At 33.8% G+C, this 18,318-nt stretch overlaps 1 protein-coding gene across 1 annotated transcript in view; it reads left to right on the top strand.

The window, feature by feature from the left end:
- DNAH7 (dynein axonemal heavy chain 7) overlaps positions 1–18,318 on the top strand; it is a 303,845-nt gene that overhangs the window by 37,317 nt on the left and 248,210 nt on the right. The window contains exons 9-11 of the mRNA XM_007494538.3: positions 5,994–6,113; positions 10,173–10,356; positions 16,422–16,601. Coding sequence (XP_007494600.1) covers positions 5,994–6,113; positions 10,173–10,356; positions 16,422–16,601 — 484 coding nt within the window. The remainder of the gene's footprint in view (positions 1–5,993; positions 6,114–10,172; positions 10,357–16,421; positions 16,602–18,318) is intronic.

The raw sequence follows: 18,318 nt of genomic DNA, 5'->3' as shown, positions 1-18,318 counted from the left end.
ATTAGACTTCTGAAGAGTGAAAGGGAAAAAGACAGAGAAGGATAGACAGGGAGAAAAAATAGGATGGAAGGAAATATACAACTAGTAATTATATGTGAATGGGATGAACTCACTCATAAAACAGAAATGAATAGCGGAATGGATAAAAATCCAGAACCAGTAATGCGTTGTTTCCAATAAATGCATTTAAAAGCAAGAGTCACACACACAATAAAAATAGAGCTGGAATAGAATGTATTATGCTTCTGCTAATGTTAATAAGGTAGATATAGTAATCAAAGAGAGATTTTTTTAAAAGCAGAGATTCTAAAATTTTAGAAGAAAAAACAACTGTAGATGGTGCTTTAGTTTTCTTAATCTGTAAGTAGTTCTCTGGTTAAAATTGTTAGTTGATGTTCCATTTAAATAGTTAATACTATTAGTAATACTGTAGTATTAGTAACTACTATTAGTATTCTTAATAGTTTTAGCTATTAAAATGAAATATCTAATAGTTTTAGCTCTCTCAATTGTACAACATCCTTGGCAGAAGAGAATTGGAAAAATAAGGAATATGTAATTATCTAAATAATATTAATCAAGTCATATACCATATCTAAGCATAACTTTCCTCCCCCAAATTTTAACTCCTACTAGATGCTTAACTAATTTTGAAATATCTATCTATCTATCTATTTTTCCTTCCTTCCTTCCTTCCTTCCTTCCTTCCTTCCTTCCTTCCTTCCTTCCTTCCTTCCTTCCTTCCTTCCTTCCTTCCTTCCTTCCTTCCTTCCTTCCTTCCTTCCTTCCTTCCTTCCTTCCTTCCTTCCTTCCTTCCTTCCTTCCTTCCTTCCTATCATCGATCTTTTTGTCTATATCTATGTATATATCTATTCATCTATATATCTACTATATATGGCACTTTATGCGTTTGCCATATTATTGTTCCATTAATCATTCCCCATTCTCATATATCTTTAATATCTTCTCTATATAGATAGGTCTCCCCTTTCCAAAACAAACAGCAACAAAAATTTCTTCCCTCAACTCTACATAATCCTTCAAGATATTGTACTATTAGTTTTCTCTCCCTCACTATGAAACAAAACAAAACCAAGCAACTTTCTGATAATTAGATCTACTCAGAATTGGAATGGGCTACCTTGAGAGGTGATATGTCTTCCCTCCTTAAAGGTCTTCAGGCAGAGGCTGGGTGATGAACTATTGAGAATATTATAGATGACATTCTTTTAATGAATGGTTTGGTTAAGATGGCTGTTAACATCCCTTCCAATTCTCAAGTCCCAAGATTCTGTGATTTTAAGTACCGGGCAAGAATTGATTGTTGCAGGATTCATAGGATGAGATGGACATCAGCCTCTTGTCCTGCCATCACTGAAAGGGTAGCTCCAATCAGCACACTAGACCCTGAGTCTCAGATTTTTGCACTTAATTTAGGTGTGCCATGCTTGCAAGATATTCACAAGATATAGGGTATTGCCACAATGGTGAGCTGGCCCAAACCACTCTGAGACAGAGAGGCTTTTATACTCCTCTAGGAGCTAGGTGGATATGTATTGTCATAACTGGTTCTTTTCACAGAGACTAATTCCTAAGTGGCAGAATAGTACAGATAGGTCTTAAATACCACTATGGGTTTATCACTGTTACAAAATAAAATCCTCCCTGGCTTTGTCTTGAACAAGAAATTTGCCCAAAGCTAGGGTTAGGGAGGCAGAAGCTAAAGGAAGCTTATTCCTGGGAAGCAGAAAAGCAAAAGTTAAGACATGGAGCATGTGTTTACCATGAAGAAGACCACTTAGTTAAAAGGGAGTAGATTTAGATATGGAAAATGGGCCTCAGCAGCTATCTTGTTCAGCTACTACATTTTACAATAATAGAAACTGAGGCCTACAGAAGCCGAGTGATAAACTCAAGATCATTTGGGTAACGAGACATATCTGGGATGAAAAATGAAATAAGCCTAGGAAATTTTGCCATTTGAGTTAATTTACAGGTCAGTAATGTAAAATCTTTCTAAGGATGGCCTATGTATAAATTGAAAAATATCTTTGATGAAAATGAGAAGGGAATGGCAGACTTTCACAAATGACATCCTATATCAGACCATATCTTCATAATTATACAGTGATTGATATAGAAAACATGCAGTCCCTCTACTGACTGATCCATTATAAACAGTCATTTGATTCATACAATAAAATTAAATGTTTTCCTCCAAAAGGACGTCTCCTCTGGATATTCTGATTCCTTGGTAAGTGAAACAATAGGGATGTGTTCAAAAAACAAATCCATATCAAGCAAAAAAAAATATCAAGTGACCCATCCTGGCAATGCCTCAGCCCCAAGTCCCACTTATTTGATTGAGGAGTCACTAACCTTGACCACTCTCCATCTGCCTCTCTACCACTATATCCCTTCAATTTCCAATTATTTGTCACCATAAAAAGAGCTGGTCTAAATATTTTTGAACCTATCAGCCTTTTCCCTTTTTTGCTTATCTTGTTGAGATACTGGTTTAGTAGTGGTTATTGCTGGGTCAAAAAGTATACACATTTTTATAACTCTTTGGGCATAGTTCCAAGTTGTCCTCCAAAATGATTAGAACAGTTCAGAGCCCCACCAAGAATTCATCAGTGTCCCTATTTTTCTTCATCCCTTCCATCATTTGTCATTCCTGATAGATGTGAAGTTATACCTCACTTGGAGTTGTTTTCATTTTCATTTCTCTAATTAATAATGATTTAGAGCATTTTGTCATATAACTATGGAGAGCTTTGATTTCTTCTTTTGATTAAAAATTGCCTGTTCATATCCCTTGGATATTTATAAATTAGGGAATGACTCTTATTTTTATATATTTGATTCAGTTCTCTATATATTTGAGAAATGAAGCCTTTCTTAGAGAAACTTGCCTTAAAATCTTTTTTATACTACTTCACTGTCTATGGTACCTTTTAGCAAAATGGGGTTTCTCTGATTGTCTCTTTTACTTAGATCTCTTTTTGTTTTTACTGTATCTGAGATCATGATTTCTATCCCTGACTTTCTTAGTTTAGCTAAAACATAATAGATTCTGCGTCAGCCCTTTATTTTAATTCTCTGTGTGTTTCTTACTCAAGTGTGTCTTGTGTAAAGAATATATTGTTGGATTATGGTTTCTAATCCATTCTACTATCTGCTTCTGTTTTAGGGGAGAGGTTATGCTGTTACACATTTGCGATTATGATTACTGTATTTTTCCTCTATCCTATTTTCTCCTTTTTTTCTATTCTCAAAAGTCTGTTTTGCTTCTGAGCACTGCTTTCCTTAATCTACTTTCCCTTTTATCATTCCTGTCTTCCTCTTCCCATATCTCTTATCTTCTTCCCCTCATACTTCCTTACTGGGTAAGATAGATTTTTATACCCAACTGAGTGTGTTAATGTATATATACAGAAGTATATATACATATGTTCCATATATTCTTGATGACTCATGGAATATAGAATATATATATCTATATTCTCCTTATTTTGAACCAGTTTTTGTGAGAGTAAGTTTTATGATTACCCCTCATTTTCCCCTCCACTTTCAAATCTCTTTCTTTTGGACCTCTTTTATGTGAGAAAAATTTCCACATTCCACCTTCCCTCTTTTCCCAGTGCATCCATTTTTCTGATGTCTTCTTTCTTTTTTTTTTTTTGAGATCATCTCATCATAATGAACAGATAACTATTTCCTCTGTCTTTGTAAACTCCTAACTACCATAATAATGGTAAAATTCTTAGCAGTTTCATGTTTCATCTTCTCATATAGGAATGTATAAATGATTTAACTTTATTGAATCTCTTATGATTATTCTATTGTATTTACCCCTTTTTAAATCTTCTCTTGAATCTTGTGTTTGAATGTCAGATTTTTTATTTGGCTTTGGTCTTTTCATCAGAAATCCCTAAATATTCTCCTTTTCATTAAACTAATCTCTTTTTTCTCTGAAGAATTATATTCCTTTTTTACTTGGTTGATTATTCATTGTTGTTATCTGACCTCTTTTGCCTTCTGGAATATTCCAAGTTCTCTGTTCCTTTAACATGGAAGCTGCCAAATCTTGTGCAATCTTGTGATTCAACAATACTTTAATTTTTTTCCTTATGGCTCCTTGAAGTATTTTCTCTTTGACTTGTAAACTCTAGAATTTGACTTTTAAATTCCCAAGAGTTTTCATTTGGGAATCTATTTCAGAAGGCAATCAATGGATTCTTTCACTTTTTGTTTTACCCTTTGTAACTAAAAGATTAGAGCGGTTTTCCTTGATAATTTAGGGAAATATAATATTTAGGATCCTTTTAAAAATTAATGGCTTTCAGGTAATTCAATAATTCTTGTTCTCTCTCCTCAATCATTTTCTAGGTCAATTGTTTTTCCAATGAAACATTTCACATTTTCTTCCATTTTTTCTTATTTTAATTTTGTTTTATCTTTTCTTTTCTTTAAAATTTTTTTTTTCTAAAACCTTTACCTTATGTCTTAGAATCAATATTGGGCATTGGTTCCAAGGCAGAAGAGTGGTAAGGACTAGGCAATGGGGGTTAAGTGACTTGCCCAGGGTCACACAGCTGGGAAGTGTCTGAGGCCAGATTTGAATCTAGGACCTCCCATCTCTAGGCCTGGCTCTCAATCCACTGAGCTACCCAGCTGACCCCTGTTTTATCTTTTCCTGATGACTCATGGAACCATTAATTTCCACTTGCCCAATTTTCTTCCTTAGTGAGTTTTTGCATCTTTTTCCATTTGGCCAATTTTACTTTTTTAATAATTCTTTTCTGCAGTGAATTTTTGTACCTCCTCTTCCATTTGGCTTATTCTGTTTTTCAATGAATTTTTTCTTCAATAATTTAATTTAAAAAAAATTATTAGACCATTTCTTTTTAAAATGCTATTTTCCTCTATATTTGGGGGATTTGTTTTTACCAAGCTGTTCTCTTTTCATAATTTTCTTGCATCTCTCTAAATTCTTTCCTCAATTTTTTTCCCTATCACTCTTTTCTTTTTCTTTATTTCTTCCAGAAATTTTTATTGGGATTGGGTCCAATTAGCATTTTTAAGTGAGGCTTTACTCATAGCTGTTTTCATATAATTGTTGTCTTCTGTTGTCTTGGTCTTCTCTATCATTATAGTAGCATTTTATAGTTATACTTTTTTTGTTGTTTGTCTATTTTTTCCAGACTATTTCTTGACTTCAAACTTTATGTTAAAACTGGGCTCTACACAACTGGGAGTGGGGAGATACAGTCTCAGACTTCAGACTTTTTCCATGCTGCTGTTTTCAGAACTAGTTCTCAGGGTTTGTAAGTTAGTACAATCCAGGGAGAGGTGTGGTTATTGTTCTGGCCTCTGGTTTTTATACAAGAAGGGCCCTTAGTCCCCTGTATAAGCATTAGCATTGTGGAAATTTAATACTCATTTTTACAGATGATGACCTGAGACACAAAGAGTTAAGTGACTTGCCCGGGATCACACATCCAGTAAGTGTCTGAGGTCAAATTTGAACTCAAGACTTCAATGCAGGCGGACCCTGTATCATTAAGGCCTTTTACCATGCCATCTGAGGAAGCAATGGGAGATGAATTGATAATATAACCTTCCTTTCTCTTAAGATGAGATGCCAGTCTTTGGTTGGCACCGGTAGAGTTTTTATGTTCTCTTTCTTTTCTTATTAGAAGAGTTCTGACAGCCTGTGAGAAAGCACCACCCACATACTCCATCCTGTTACCATTTTGCACTCTCTAAATCTTGGTATTGTGATGAATACCTGATGGGCTTTATAAAAAAAATGATAAAAACTTAAAAAAATTTAACTGTGTGAGACACACTTAAGAAAAAAATTTTATTGGCAAAACTTGGGAATATGCTCCCTAAGAATGTTATCTTAGCAAAGGAGAATAATTAACAAATACAAGACAATGTTATAGCTCTGATTATTCATTAGCACCCGTTTCTATTCCTTGCAGAAAATTACGTTTAATTGATGTAGAAGAATTTCATAATCGCCAGGATGCAATGGAGCTGTCACTCTTCCAGAACATCGTCATGAAACACATGGAATCTGCCAAAGAGACACTCCTTAAAACGTATGAATGATTTTCATTTTGAACAAAGAATAACATATTTATTAGTTTCATCTAAAAGAACAAAATTGATCTGGAAGGTGCTGTATTTTTAGTCCGTTGATAGTTCAGAACACACTGTGTTTTAAAAATTCAAATCATTTCTCCTCAGAATATAAAAGATGACATGGCTTTAATAAGAAAATGGTCAGACCTTTGAGGCACTTTTGTTATTATTAATGCCTGTAGGGAGTAGGTTTATTTAGAATCTTACGTAAGAATTTTTATGCCTACAATAAGTACACTAAACCAAATTCTGAATAAGCAGCAAGAAGTGTACCCAGAGTTGAGCAGTGGTAGGAAGATCGTTGATACCACCCTCTTACTGGTCAGGTGAAACAGACCCAGGGATAGCATTGCAAGCCTGCTGCTTTGTAGGTCACCCTGTATTATTAGAGTAGCTTCATATTTTAGCTAATAATTCTTGCCAACAAGTTGCAAGGCTTGGTCATTTCTCTGCTGTCAGAGGACTACAGTGTCATCAGTACCTTTTCATTTCAAGTGCCCCAGTCACTTCACCATAGTTGTAGCTCTGATTCTCTCTATCCAGATGTTTCTGTGCTGTTGTGACTATATGGACATTGAGTTGGATTGTTAAAATGGTTTTGGTCTGGTTGCAGTCCTCCATCTGTTTCTGCCCCTACTCTGCCAGTAATAGTTCCTTGGGATGAGGTAGGCACCAAGAATTCTGAGAAATTATGGATCCTCAATCAATAAACACTTATTGGGTATTTACTGTTTGCAAGTTGCTGAGCTGCTTGCTATTTGAGAACAGAGGAGGATAAGGAAGAAAAGCAGCATAGGAAACACAGAATTTGTCCTTATGGAACTTCCAACCTAGCCAAGTCAAGATTAAAGGAACATGACCCCCTTCTTGGAATGGCCCTGTATCTAAAAAATTGGTGGTGCTACTTATAAATTGTTCTTGAGCACTGTAAAAACTCAGTTCTCTTGTATAGGAATGAAATGGAAAATAGATATTGATCAAGTTTGACAAGATAAGGAATTTTGGAAAGGTGGCTCTGAAACTGCAGAATGACTGAGGCAAGAGAGTCCTTTCTGTTCATGAGCTTAGAACTTTGAAGAGAGAGAGCAGGCAGAGATCTGAGAGTTGGTCTCTGACTTCTGAGGAGACCAGCCAGCTCAGATTTTGCTCTTTGAATTAGCTCTGCTGTGATAGGAAAGAAAGAGAACTCTGAAACATCTTGAAGGGCTTTCATTTTCCTTAATATGGAATTACATTGAGGAGAAGAACTCATCAGATCTACTGTAATTGGAGAGCTATTTGTGAGAGGAGAAAGACTGAAGACCTGCTTGCCTGAGCTCTGAGAGCTGTCTCAGAGTTACACTCTGGTCAGTTAGCCTTGAGACATTGGGCTAACTGACTCTATTTACTTGGAGACACTTTTCACTATAAATAATTTATTCTCTTACATATGGATTTAATTAGATGTAGTCAGAGAGCATTTTATGGGAGTTTTTTAGACAGTGGTAAGGAGTTCAGTGTAGCATCAAGACCTGAAGGCTTTGCCTTGTGGCAAATATAGAAGAGTGGGTGGATATTTAGTTTCCCTGTAGTGTTAAGGTTCCCTTGTTTATAATCCTTATATTAATATCTTTTAAATTACAAATAAATATATTTTTATAGAGAAAATACTCTCCAAGGCAGTTTGTATACACTGAGCCCAGTGGAGGAGGTCCACAAATTGAATGTCCACCACAAGGTGAACAACTGAGGTTTGCAGTCATCAAGCAGAGTAACCCACAGTAGATCACCTTAATACTTCACCTTATTATTTCACTTGACATATGAGATTAAAATTCTATAACTGAGAGGTGAACCAAAAGTTGCCCCCCCATAATGAAATGTATATACTATCGAGCACCATGCATTTTTCAAAAGTTTCTTGAAAAATTTCTTTCCAGAATATTAGAGATGCCATTTTTCTGTAGAATATTAGAATTAAATTCTTTATAAACCTTTGTTTATATTTTCTCATGTAGGAAACACTTTAATGGCTTGAAAGAATAAATAGTATTTTTAAAAAATTTTTGTTTTAAATTATATTTTTGTTTTTATTTTTTTGTTTTAAATTATATTTTCAAAATTTAAAGAAAAAGGATTAGTTCATAAACAAAAAAGACAGAAACAATCACCATCTTTAAAGAACATTAAAAACTAATTATAAGAAAGTTACTCTGACTTTCTAAGGAAGACATAACATGAAGAAAATATTCTTAAATTGTTGATGAAGAATTTGATTTAAGGAAGCAGGGATGTTTAATCAAAGAAGTTTGTAGAATATGTTCCTGAAAACCTTTCAAAATAGCTTTTATGGTCACCTTAGTAATTTAAAAGTGGACCTGTCTGGAAATAGAATAAGTTTAATGATACCCAATAGATCTCCTAATTTGAAGATTCTTTTACTATAAAGTCAGAGTTTGTTTATATATGTTGAAAAAGTCTTAAAATGTGATACATATCATCAGTGAAGATTAAGTTTCAGCTCATATACACAGCAGGAAAGAACAATTAGCAAAATATTTACTAGGTCTCTGTTTACATTTATTTGTTTAAAAGCCCTTACCTTCCATCTTAGAATCAATACTATGTGTTAGTTCTAAGGCAGAAGAGTAGTTAAGGACTAGGCAGTGGAGGTTAAGTGACTTTCCTGGGGTCACACATCTAGGTTACATTTATATTTTAAAGACTGATATATTTAAAGTAAGATATTCTGGCTTAGATAATGTCTTTTATGTCTGCAAATAAATATATGACTTTCTATAATTATTTTTGAATTGTACACATCTTAGAAAGCAGATTCAGAGAAAGGAACCAGCTTCATTTAGTACTTTATTATACTGATACCAATAATGATTTTTCAAAGAATTTTATTTAAGATAACAAAACATTACACTTAATGATAAAAATATACTAATTTTTATCCTTAAGTATTAGCATTCCTAATCTAAACGAATACATAGTCACCATTTTAGGTTTTTTTTTGTTTTGTTTTGTTTTTAATTTGAGTGCCTGTTTTTTTCCCTAAAGAACATATATGGCTTTGATATACTAAATATTAAAATTCCTTTAATATTTCTAGTTTACAATTATAGGTGCTTTGCATACATTATCTAGTATTAGAGAGATACCTGGAACTCAGCAAATTTAAGCAGTCTTTCCAGAGTCAAGGAGCCAATATGTGTCAGAGGCAAGACTTGATAGCAGGTCTTCTTGACTCCAAGACTGGCTTTCTCCTAAACCATTTTGACTCTACTAAATCATTTAAATAAATATAAATATCAAGAAACAAGCCCTGGTGTTTGTGATCTCCTACTTAAGTCCAATCTCTCTTATTTTATTTGGTCCAGAAACCACCTTCATTTGTCATGCACTTGATCAAAGCTCATAATGATTTTAGGCCAAAATGATTTGATTCTCTTTAGTCTTCTATAGTTTGTGAAATTGTAAACTACCATAAAATACTAATTATCAACTTTGACTTGAGCTTCAGATTATGGTCTTTATCAGGATTGTCCCTCTTTTATCAGTCCAATAGTGATCTTAGCACTGTACTTAACATATAGTAGTTAATATTTAATGCATTTTAGTGACTAACTCTTTTGCATGCTTTACATTGTCATATCCTAGTAATTCATTTCATCAAGGTTTTAGGTTTAATTAAGAGTGTGTTGTATCATTTGCTCCCAAAGGTTTCAGCTATTATGGTTTTAGCCATAAATATAATAGCATCTCCAGAATGCAGAAAAGTACCTTACCCTAGTACTTAATAAATATTTGTTTAATTGAAATCTATTGCTATTATAAAATTTCTTTTCATAACAGTAATAAAGGATACTACCACATGCCCTTTTTAATAATTACTAGTTCTTTAGAGATATAAGCCCCTTAATAGAGTAACTCATTGTAAAGTCCTTTAGTTATCTAGAAATTATGATTGATTTGAAGTTTACAAGGTGGTATGTTGAAAGCCATTTAAAAAATGCCTTTATTCTTTCAAGGTGGTTTCCAGAAGTCCAAAATATTTATTACCAAGGTAATAAAAAAAAGCAGTTACCCACTGGTGGCAGTAGTGCAAAATTAGAATCTTTCTTCAACTGTGCTGCAACTTTGATGACTATACAGCTACAGAGCTTAGCCTTGGAATCAATGCAGGACTTTACAGATTTAATTGCACAAAGACCGGTAAGTAGGTATCACTAAGGGTCATATGCATTTACTTAGGTATCTATAATTTTCCTAGAAAACATTACCAATGTTATACCTCTGCAGGACAGGATTGCCCCACCCTGTTCAGAATTCAGTGGTTTCTTAATCACTTTTGGCCAGAGTGAAACAGAAACAATTTTTGTCTTTCCTATCAGAAGCAACCAGTGTCTTTAAGGCACAAAGCATTTTTGACATTTGGAGATGTGTCTTTTCAGTTTGTACTTTAAAAATGTTCAAAATTGTAATCTAGTGATTTAGGAATAAATGTTTATGAACCAGGGGATAGGTTAATAGCCTCTTCTGCTAGTCCCCAGTTTCTTTTAATTTGCATTCTTAAACCCCTCACCCAGCCTGTTTGATTTGTATTCAAAGGGGTACCTGCCTAAGGGAGAAAGGTGGGCTAGAAGCTCTGGAAGGTAGCAATCTTCACAATCAGTATTGTATCCAGATGAAAACCTGACTTCACCCCTTGACCATTTGCTAAAAAGGTTCATTTGGAGGATACTTCCTTCAGGAAGGCTGGACAAGATGGGGAGAATGTGTCAGGAGCCTTTCTTTGCATTCCCCAGTGCCTAGTATAGTGCCTGGGCACATAGCAGGCACTGTAAGACTTAAAATTAATATCTAATAAAACTCCAAGTATTATATTTTATAAAGTTTATTAATAATCACTTGAAATAGAAGAAATAAAAAGAACAAAGTAAAAACTGAGTAAAAAGCACCTGGATAAAATTCTCCTGCCTCTCACTTCACTCTACCTCCACAGCCACATTTCCAGGAGAAGAGAGAAAGTGGAGCTACACAAAACTTATATCTTCCCTACATTAGCACATAACGTGAGAAGGAACATGGGATACTGGAAGTGTCCTTGGGGAGCAAAATTTTAATTATACAATCCCCTCATGATTCCATTGGGAAACAAGCATGTAAAAATCTCTGATTTACATGCCTAGTTTCCCCAGTGAATCAGTACAATCAGTACATATAATCAACTTATATCTCTAAAGATCTTTAACTAGAGGTACATACAATATTGCACTTTCTAAGGGGAAATTACAATGATTGCTAGGCACATTGACAGAAAACCAATTAGGCAGAAGTCCCCTTTGGCATAAGAGTGTACATTCAAAATAAATGCATTCAAATCCCTCCTCCCCCAGTTCAATTACTATACCCCAAAGTTCATTTTGGATCTTTTGGTACAGTGTGTGGTTTCTGCAGGCATCTTCATGGCACCCTCTCCAAACAGTTCACTATCTTGATTCAGAAAGGTAGCAAGTTTTTTATCCTAAAATTACTCTCAAACAAGAAAAATTTTTATAAATCTCGAATTTTATGACAATAATACCATGCTCCCTGTGGAGAGTGTTGACTAACACACAGTTCACCCCAGGATACATGGATGAGTTATGAAGTGTATGAATCAATTATCAAAAGAAAATTATAATCATAAAAAAAAACAAAAGAGAAAAAAGTAACTTCTAGATGAAAAATAAAATATCAAAGTCTCATGAGTAAAAATTCTAAGTAAGGAAAAGTAACCTATAACAGGTCCTTGAATCAGGGTCTGATTAAAGTGATTTATGTCCCCCAAGCCTGAGGTAATAGTTGTTCACTTACCCAGTCAGTAGTCAGGACTATAGAAAATTGTCACACTCTGAAAGACAGGAAAAGGGACTAGATTTTTGAAGCAATAGGGAATTATTCCCTGGTCTGATTTTACCTTTGCTCTCAGGGACAGGGGAGCCAAAATGGCAGCCAAACTAAGATACTTGGTAGAAGTCTGTATCTGGCACAAGGGAATCTTGCATTTGTCTTTTCAAATAGCTGCTTCCTCGAACCCCAAAATAAGTCCCCTGTCTTGCTGCAGAGGTATTTTACATAGTATTTAACATTGTATTTAACAATCAATGTTAGGTTTCCATAGTCTAAAGCTTTTGAGTATACATTGACATTAGGGCTACTGGATATTTTAAACTTAACCTAGTACAAAATTTAAAAAAAATATATTGATTTTTAAAAATTTTATTATTGTTTTTCCTTGTATGTACAATAAAGTATTTGAGTGTTTCTGGGAGAAGAGAGAGGGAAGAGCTACACAAAACATATCCTCCCTATTTTAGCACATAATGTGTGAAGGAACATAGGATCCTGGGAGCGAACCTGGGGAGTAAAATTCTAATTATACAGCACTTAAATATGTAGAGAATTTTTTCTGGAGAACAGTAGCAATAGAGATGATGTGTATTTTAAAAAAAATTTGGACTTGTATGTTTCTCTCTGCTACATAGTTTGAATTGCCTTCCCTCTTTTTCCCTCATCCTCTCCTTCTTTAAGTGACCTAGAAAACCTAGTGTCCAAGTAAGTACTTGAAGATGAACAGTTAAGTGAAATGTTATAGCCCTAAACAATGATCACAAAAACATTATTAACTTGCAACTCATAAACCCTTTTTTTGATCTCTTAAAAATCTTTTTAATGATAATCTACACATATATTAAGGACTTCCTTATAGAAAATATGAGGAAACAGATAGTTGTTTACAAATGAAATTCTACAGCAGATCATATCATTGTAGATATATAATTAGCACAAAAAGGACAAATAGACTGTGCTTATTATTTGTTGACTAAAGAAAACATTTGATTCAGTAGAGCAAAACAAGGTCTTGTTCTTCAATGAAATATTTTCTACACATATGTTAAAATCAAACAAGATTGCTCTTTTTTCTTAGGATGCTGGTGAGAGAACAGTTCTTTGTTAGAAAGCGCATGTATCTGTTAATTAATGATGTTATTCCCAGAGAAATGGCCTCATATTCTTTATTGGGTAAAAATCTGAATATTGTAGAGTAATACTTGCCTGCCTTGTGTTGTATAATTATTGTGAATGTAAAATAATTTAATGTGTGTGAAAAGATTTTGATGCATACCAAGGAGATGATACAAAAGATGAATCTTGTAGTTATTTATGGAGATACAAATTCAATTATGATAAATATGAATAGCCCCAACCTGGAAGAAGTCTAATTTGGGAAACAAGGTTAAACATGAGGTAAACAAGTTGTACAAGATGCTAGAAACTGATATCAATGGAATTTTCAAGTCTGCTTTTGAAGAAAAAGAAATACATTGCTTTGGTGGTAGAGCCAACCTCAGATGGGAAATATTGAACTGAAGCCAGCAAGAATGGAAAGGATTAGACCATGTGAAGAGACTGGTACAATCTTGCCAAGGAAACTGGAAACTTCATCATTGGTCAAACTAGTTCTGACCAGAATAGGGATACATTCGTGGACAACATTCAGAAGCAGTTAATTGAAATTGGAGAAAATGTGATGAATGGTAATGTCCCAATAAGCAAATCTAAAATTAATAAGGCATTGACAAAGAACCCGTAGGATTGCCCTGACCAAAAAAAAATCTTCTGCATGTTCATGTTGCTATTTGGATAAACTCTCTTGGAGACAAAAAAGTGAAAGCTGGAGATATGGTGTCATATGTCATCTGTCAGGATGTAAGTGCCAGTCAAATAGCCTGTGCCCCTGAGCAATTACAATTACAAAAACAGGACAACCTGACCATTGAGATACTCACTACTACTTCTAATGGCAGGTCCACTTGGTTGTGGCTTGAATCTGTGAGCCAATTAGTGGAATTGATGCTGCTCTTATTGCAACGTGGTTAGGACTGGATCCCACTTAATTCAGAGTTCATCAATATTATCATAAAGATGAAGAGAATGATGCCTTATGTGGTGGCCCAGCACAACTCAGTGATAAAGAGAAATAAAGGGACTGTGAAAGATACAAATTTTCTTGCCTTAAATGTGGAACTGAGAACATTTGTGATGGTATCTTTGATGGTTTGGGAACCCAGATAGAACCGTTTGTTTCATTTCTGTAATATAGATTGTAAAGCTTCACCTATGACCTTTACAGACCAACTGAACAATAAATTAATCCTTGTGACCGTGAAAAATCTGATGTTCTGGTTTGTGAATGACATTGGTCTAATTGTATCAAAACATGGAACATTGCAAAATCTCTCAAAAGAGTTTCATTTAATTATCCATGCAGTAAAAATCAAGTTTATGAAGAATGCCTATTTTCTAGACTATGTTGTATGGCTGGATAGATCTGAGCCAGCAGTACACCTTAGATAGACACAACTGACAATGAACTAAATATAAAATTGAACAAGTGGAAGAAAATGGCCTGAATGATATTTGGGAAATTATTGGTTACTTTTAATAACTTTTAATAATTATTAATAATTTTGATGATGGAATTCACTCAATTCATTTCTATGTAGTGAATATTTTTCAGCCAATTTGAAATAAAACAAAGAGGCAAAGCTCCAAGCCAATAACAGGTTTATTGGGAGAAGCTAGTGTCTCTCAGTAAAACTGGGTCATTAGATTTTCCTCATAATCTAAGATACTTGAGTAAAGTTTTTTTCTCTGCTTATATACCTTAAATTTACATTATTTAAGATCCTACCCCAATAGTCAACCATCAATCCTAGGTCTAAATGGGCAGTTGATACAATTAGAGACAATGGGCAGGTGATACAAGTAGAAACATTGGGTGGAAAATCTATTTTCTAGCCATGATTGGGTGCTATCTTCTTGAGTAGGTGTCTTAACTTTTCATTGAATCCTGGTTGATTAGAATGGTCTTCAACCTAATATACTAGCAGTATCCCTTGGTCAAGGGGTCAGCACATCTCTAAGGTCCCCACCACTTATAATCTGGTCATGACTTATGTGGTTGATAGGTTTTCCACTTATTTTATGAATCACACCCTATTGCAAATGCTAGTTTATGTAAAAAGGAGGAAGTAACTAAGTTTCTTATGTAGCTTAAACTTTATAAAATATAATTACTGGATTTCTGTTACTCTTATTATAATTCTTTTAATCACTAATCAGTCATTGTCCCAGATTAATCACTTCCTTTGGCCATACACTACTTGATCATGATAATTGGAATCTTGTTTTTTAAAAAAATCATGGGGTCAGGGATTTTCATTCTCTTTTCAGCCAAGCATTTATAAAAGACTTACAGTATCAGGTTCTGGGCTAGGTGTCAGAGATACAAAGACAACAAGTATATGATCCCTGTCTTCAAGAAGTGTGCTTACATTTTATTTGGAGACTCCAACACACAGATAGATGCTGTATTGATGAAAAGCATGGAATAGTTCAGTCTCAAGGAATTAAAAATTTGGAACACCTCAAGGGAGAGAGAGAAATATGGTAGAAATAAGCAGATTATTGGATTTCACTAGAGTAGACTTGAGTAATACATTTATAACTTTCTTCCACTTTTTCTTTTTCTTTTTTACTTTTCTTTTTCCCAATCCCTACCCCCCCCTGCCTTTTTCCTATTGGTATATACTTTTTTGCCTTTTTCTCATTTCTAAATCTTTTATTTCATGAGTATTGTTGTACATCTTGGGAACCTTCAAATGGTTTCCTATAACATCACTGAAAATTATATATCCTTGATTATATTTTCTAGGTGAGAATATAAAATTTGTGAAATGTGCAGGTCTTTCCAATTAGAGAAATAGTGCAAGTAACCCCGTGATACTGAGCATTAGGATTTAAGAATGAGCTTTTTCCTTTAAAATGCTGATTTTAGGGGAAGAATTTTTTGGATAATCTATACTGATTTTTACCCCAGTTTTCTGATGATATGAGTAAAAGTTGGGCATTCTAGTGGAAGTAAAGTATGATGCATACAAATGAAACTATGTAGTTTCAGATACTTTCCCTTCTTAGACTCCTATTATGGCTAGTACAAAAAAAAGGAGATTTATTTTGTTGATCTATAAAATTTAAAGAACCTAACACCAAAATGTTATTTTAGTAATAATTATGTTTATAAAACTTTTGGTTTTTGAAAATGTTATTTATTCAAACGATGCCTTTTCATAGGATAAAACTCAAGTACTTAAGGATTTAAATTTATACCCTATGGTCTTAACTACTTTGTGATTTACCAATAAAATTAACATTTTTAAATGTTTTTAAAGGATTCTGTGCGAGCTTATGAGCATCCAGGCTTTATTACAAGGCTGATTCTTGAAAATGAAGAAATTAAGTTTGAACCTGAATTTAATGATTATTTAGCGATTTTTCTAAATATTTATGATGTCATGATTAAGGCTGTAAGTCTCGTACCACGAGTTGAGACCAAATTATATGCTAAATGGGTAAGTAATTCACATATTTTGATTTTTACAATCATTTTAATGCCATGAATTTAGTTACATAATAACATTATTATTTAAATATGACAGTTATCCTATTGATTTATAGAATATGTGTTCTAGAAAAGTTGATCTCATTTTCTCATTAATTTAACTTATAGTGCTACTATTTAATATGTTATACCAATTTGAAGTCCAATCTTTCAACAAAGGAGATTGAGTAATGCTTTGTAAGTGAAGGCTAGAACACAGAAGCATGGCAAATTAATGATAGATGGGAAACAACATGGAGGATCTGGATCCAGGTCCAGATCCAGTTAAGATATAGTGACTGTTCCCTAATCAGAAACTCATCATCCCAAGGTGGAGGTTTGAGTTCTAGATTGGTGGATGAGACCAGAACATAGTGGAAATAGTAAAATGATTTTTAAAAATTCATTTTAAAGAAAAAATTAAATTTACTGTTTTTAAATAAAAATATATAATATAAATGTATTTTCAATTCTTTATATATAAACTTTTCAAACAACAAATTCTCAAATGGTCCTTATTGATAATGTACAATAGAGTTTTGTGAGGATGATATTAGAAAATAAGTATTGTTTTATTAGTTTAGGGATAAGAAGTAAATTGGCTGGCTTGAGAAAAGAACTAGAGTTTGAAGCAGAGTTGAGAGAACATGTTAATTTCAACTGCGGATAGTTATAACTGTTTTTCTATGTCAATTACTCTCTCTGGCTGTTGGCAGAGACACACTCAAAGAGATTCTCTCTCAGGAGGAGGTAACATCTTTGCCTCTCTGTCTGAGAGAAAGATTTGAAGGAGCTCAGTGTTTTCCTTTTCCAACTTGGGAAACACTATTGAATATCTATTGTGGTTTTATAGATTGTTTAACTCTGAGAAGACCAAAGAAAAACCTGGAATCTAACTTGATCCTTGTTGAGACTCAACCAGTTAGCCTTTGCTATTTTATATTTGACGGTGAAGTTAAGATTTATGAGGATATTAGCAGTAGTTTTTATTTAGATATTATAAATTTGGGTTAGTCAGATCAGAGAGGAGTATTGTAGCCTGTGAAACACAGGAGAAAGCAGTTCCACCAGAACCTGGGAGTTTATTTGGTTGGATTTAGAGTCCTTTAGAATTAGAAATCCTTTATTTATCCTTATATATTTCAATAAACATTTTATGTTTATAATAAGAGTCTCTTTAGCATCCTTGCACCTGGCCCTGAAGGGAAGTTCACATTTGAGCTTCACTTCATCATTGAGGATACCTTTGATTACCTCCATCAAAAGTATCTGAACAGTTTGAATCTAATTGGCAAGTTAAACAGTTTTGAACTTATATTGGAACAGTTTTTCCATCTAAATATTTCATTTTTATAATGCACCAATTTATTTTTACAGTTTGTAATTTAGAGCCTGTTAGTCTGGCTCCAGCCTATTTCTCTAGGTATATTTCATAGTTAGAGTAGTCTACTTATTTCTGAAACATGACTTTCTATCTCTGATTTTTGAACCTGTGAATAGGTTTATATGTTTATAATGTATTTGTTCCTCATTTGTGAGTTTTAGAGTCTTTCATTTCCATCAAGGCTCAGTTCAAGTGTCATTGCCTGCGGGAAGGTCTAGTTTTCCTGATTGCTATAGTTTTTAGTGCCTTCTTAAGTCTCAAATTATTTTATATTGTTTACCTGTTTAAATGTTGTCTTTTCCAG

This window comes from Monodelphis domestica, chromosome 4 (assembly GCF_027887165.1).
Source record: "Monodelphis domestica isolate mMonDom1 chromosome 4, mMonDom1.pri, whole genome shotgun sequence".
NCBI classification, from domain to species: Eukaryota; Metazoa; Chordata; class Mammalia; order Didelphimorphia; family Didelphidae; genus Monodelphis; species Monodelphis domestica.
This window is presented reverse-complemented; position numbering and strand designations above follow the sequence as displayed.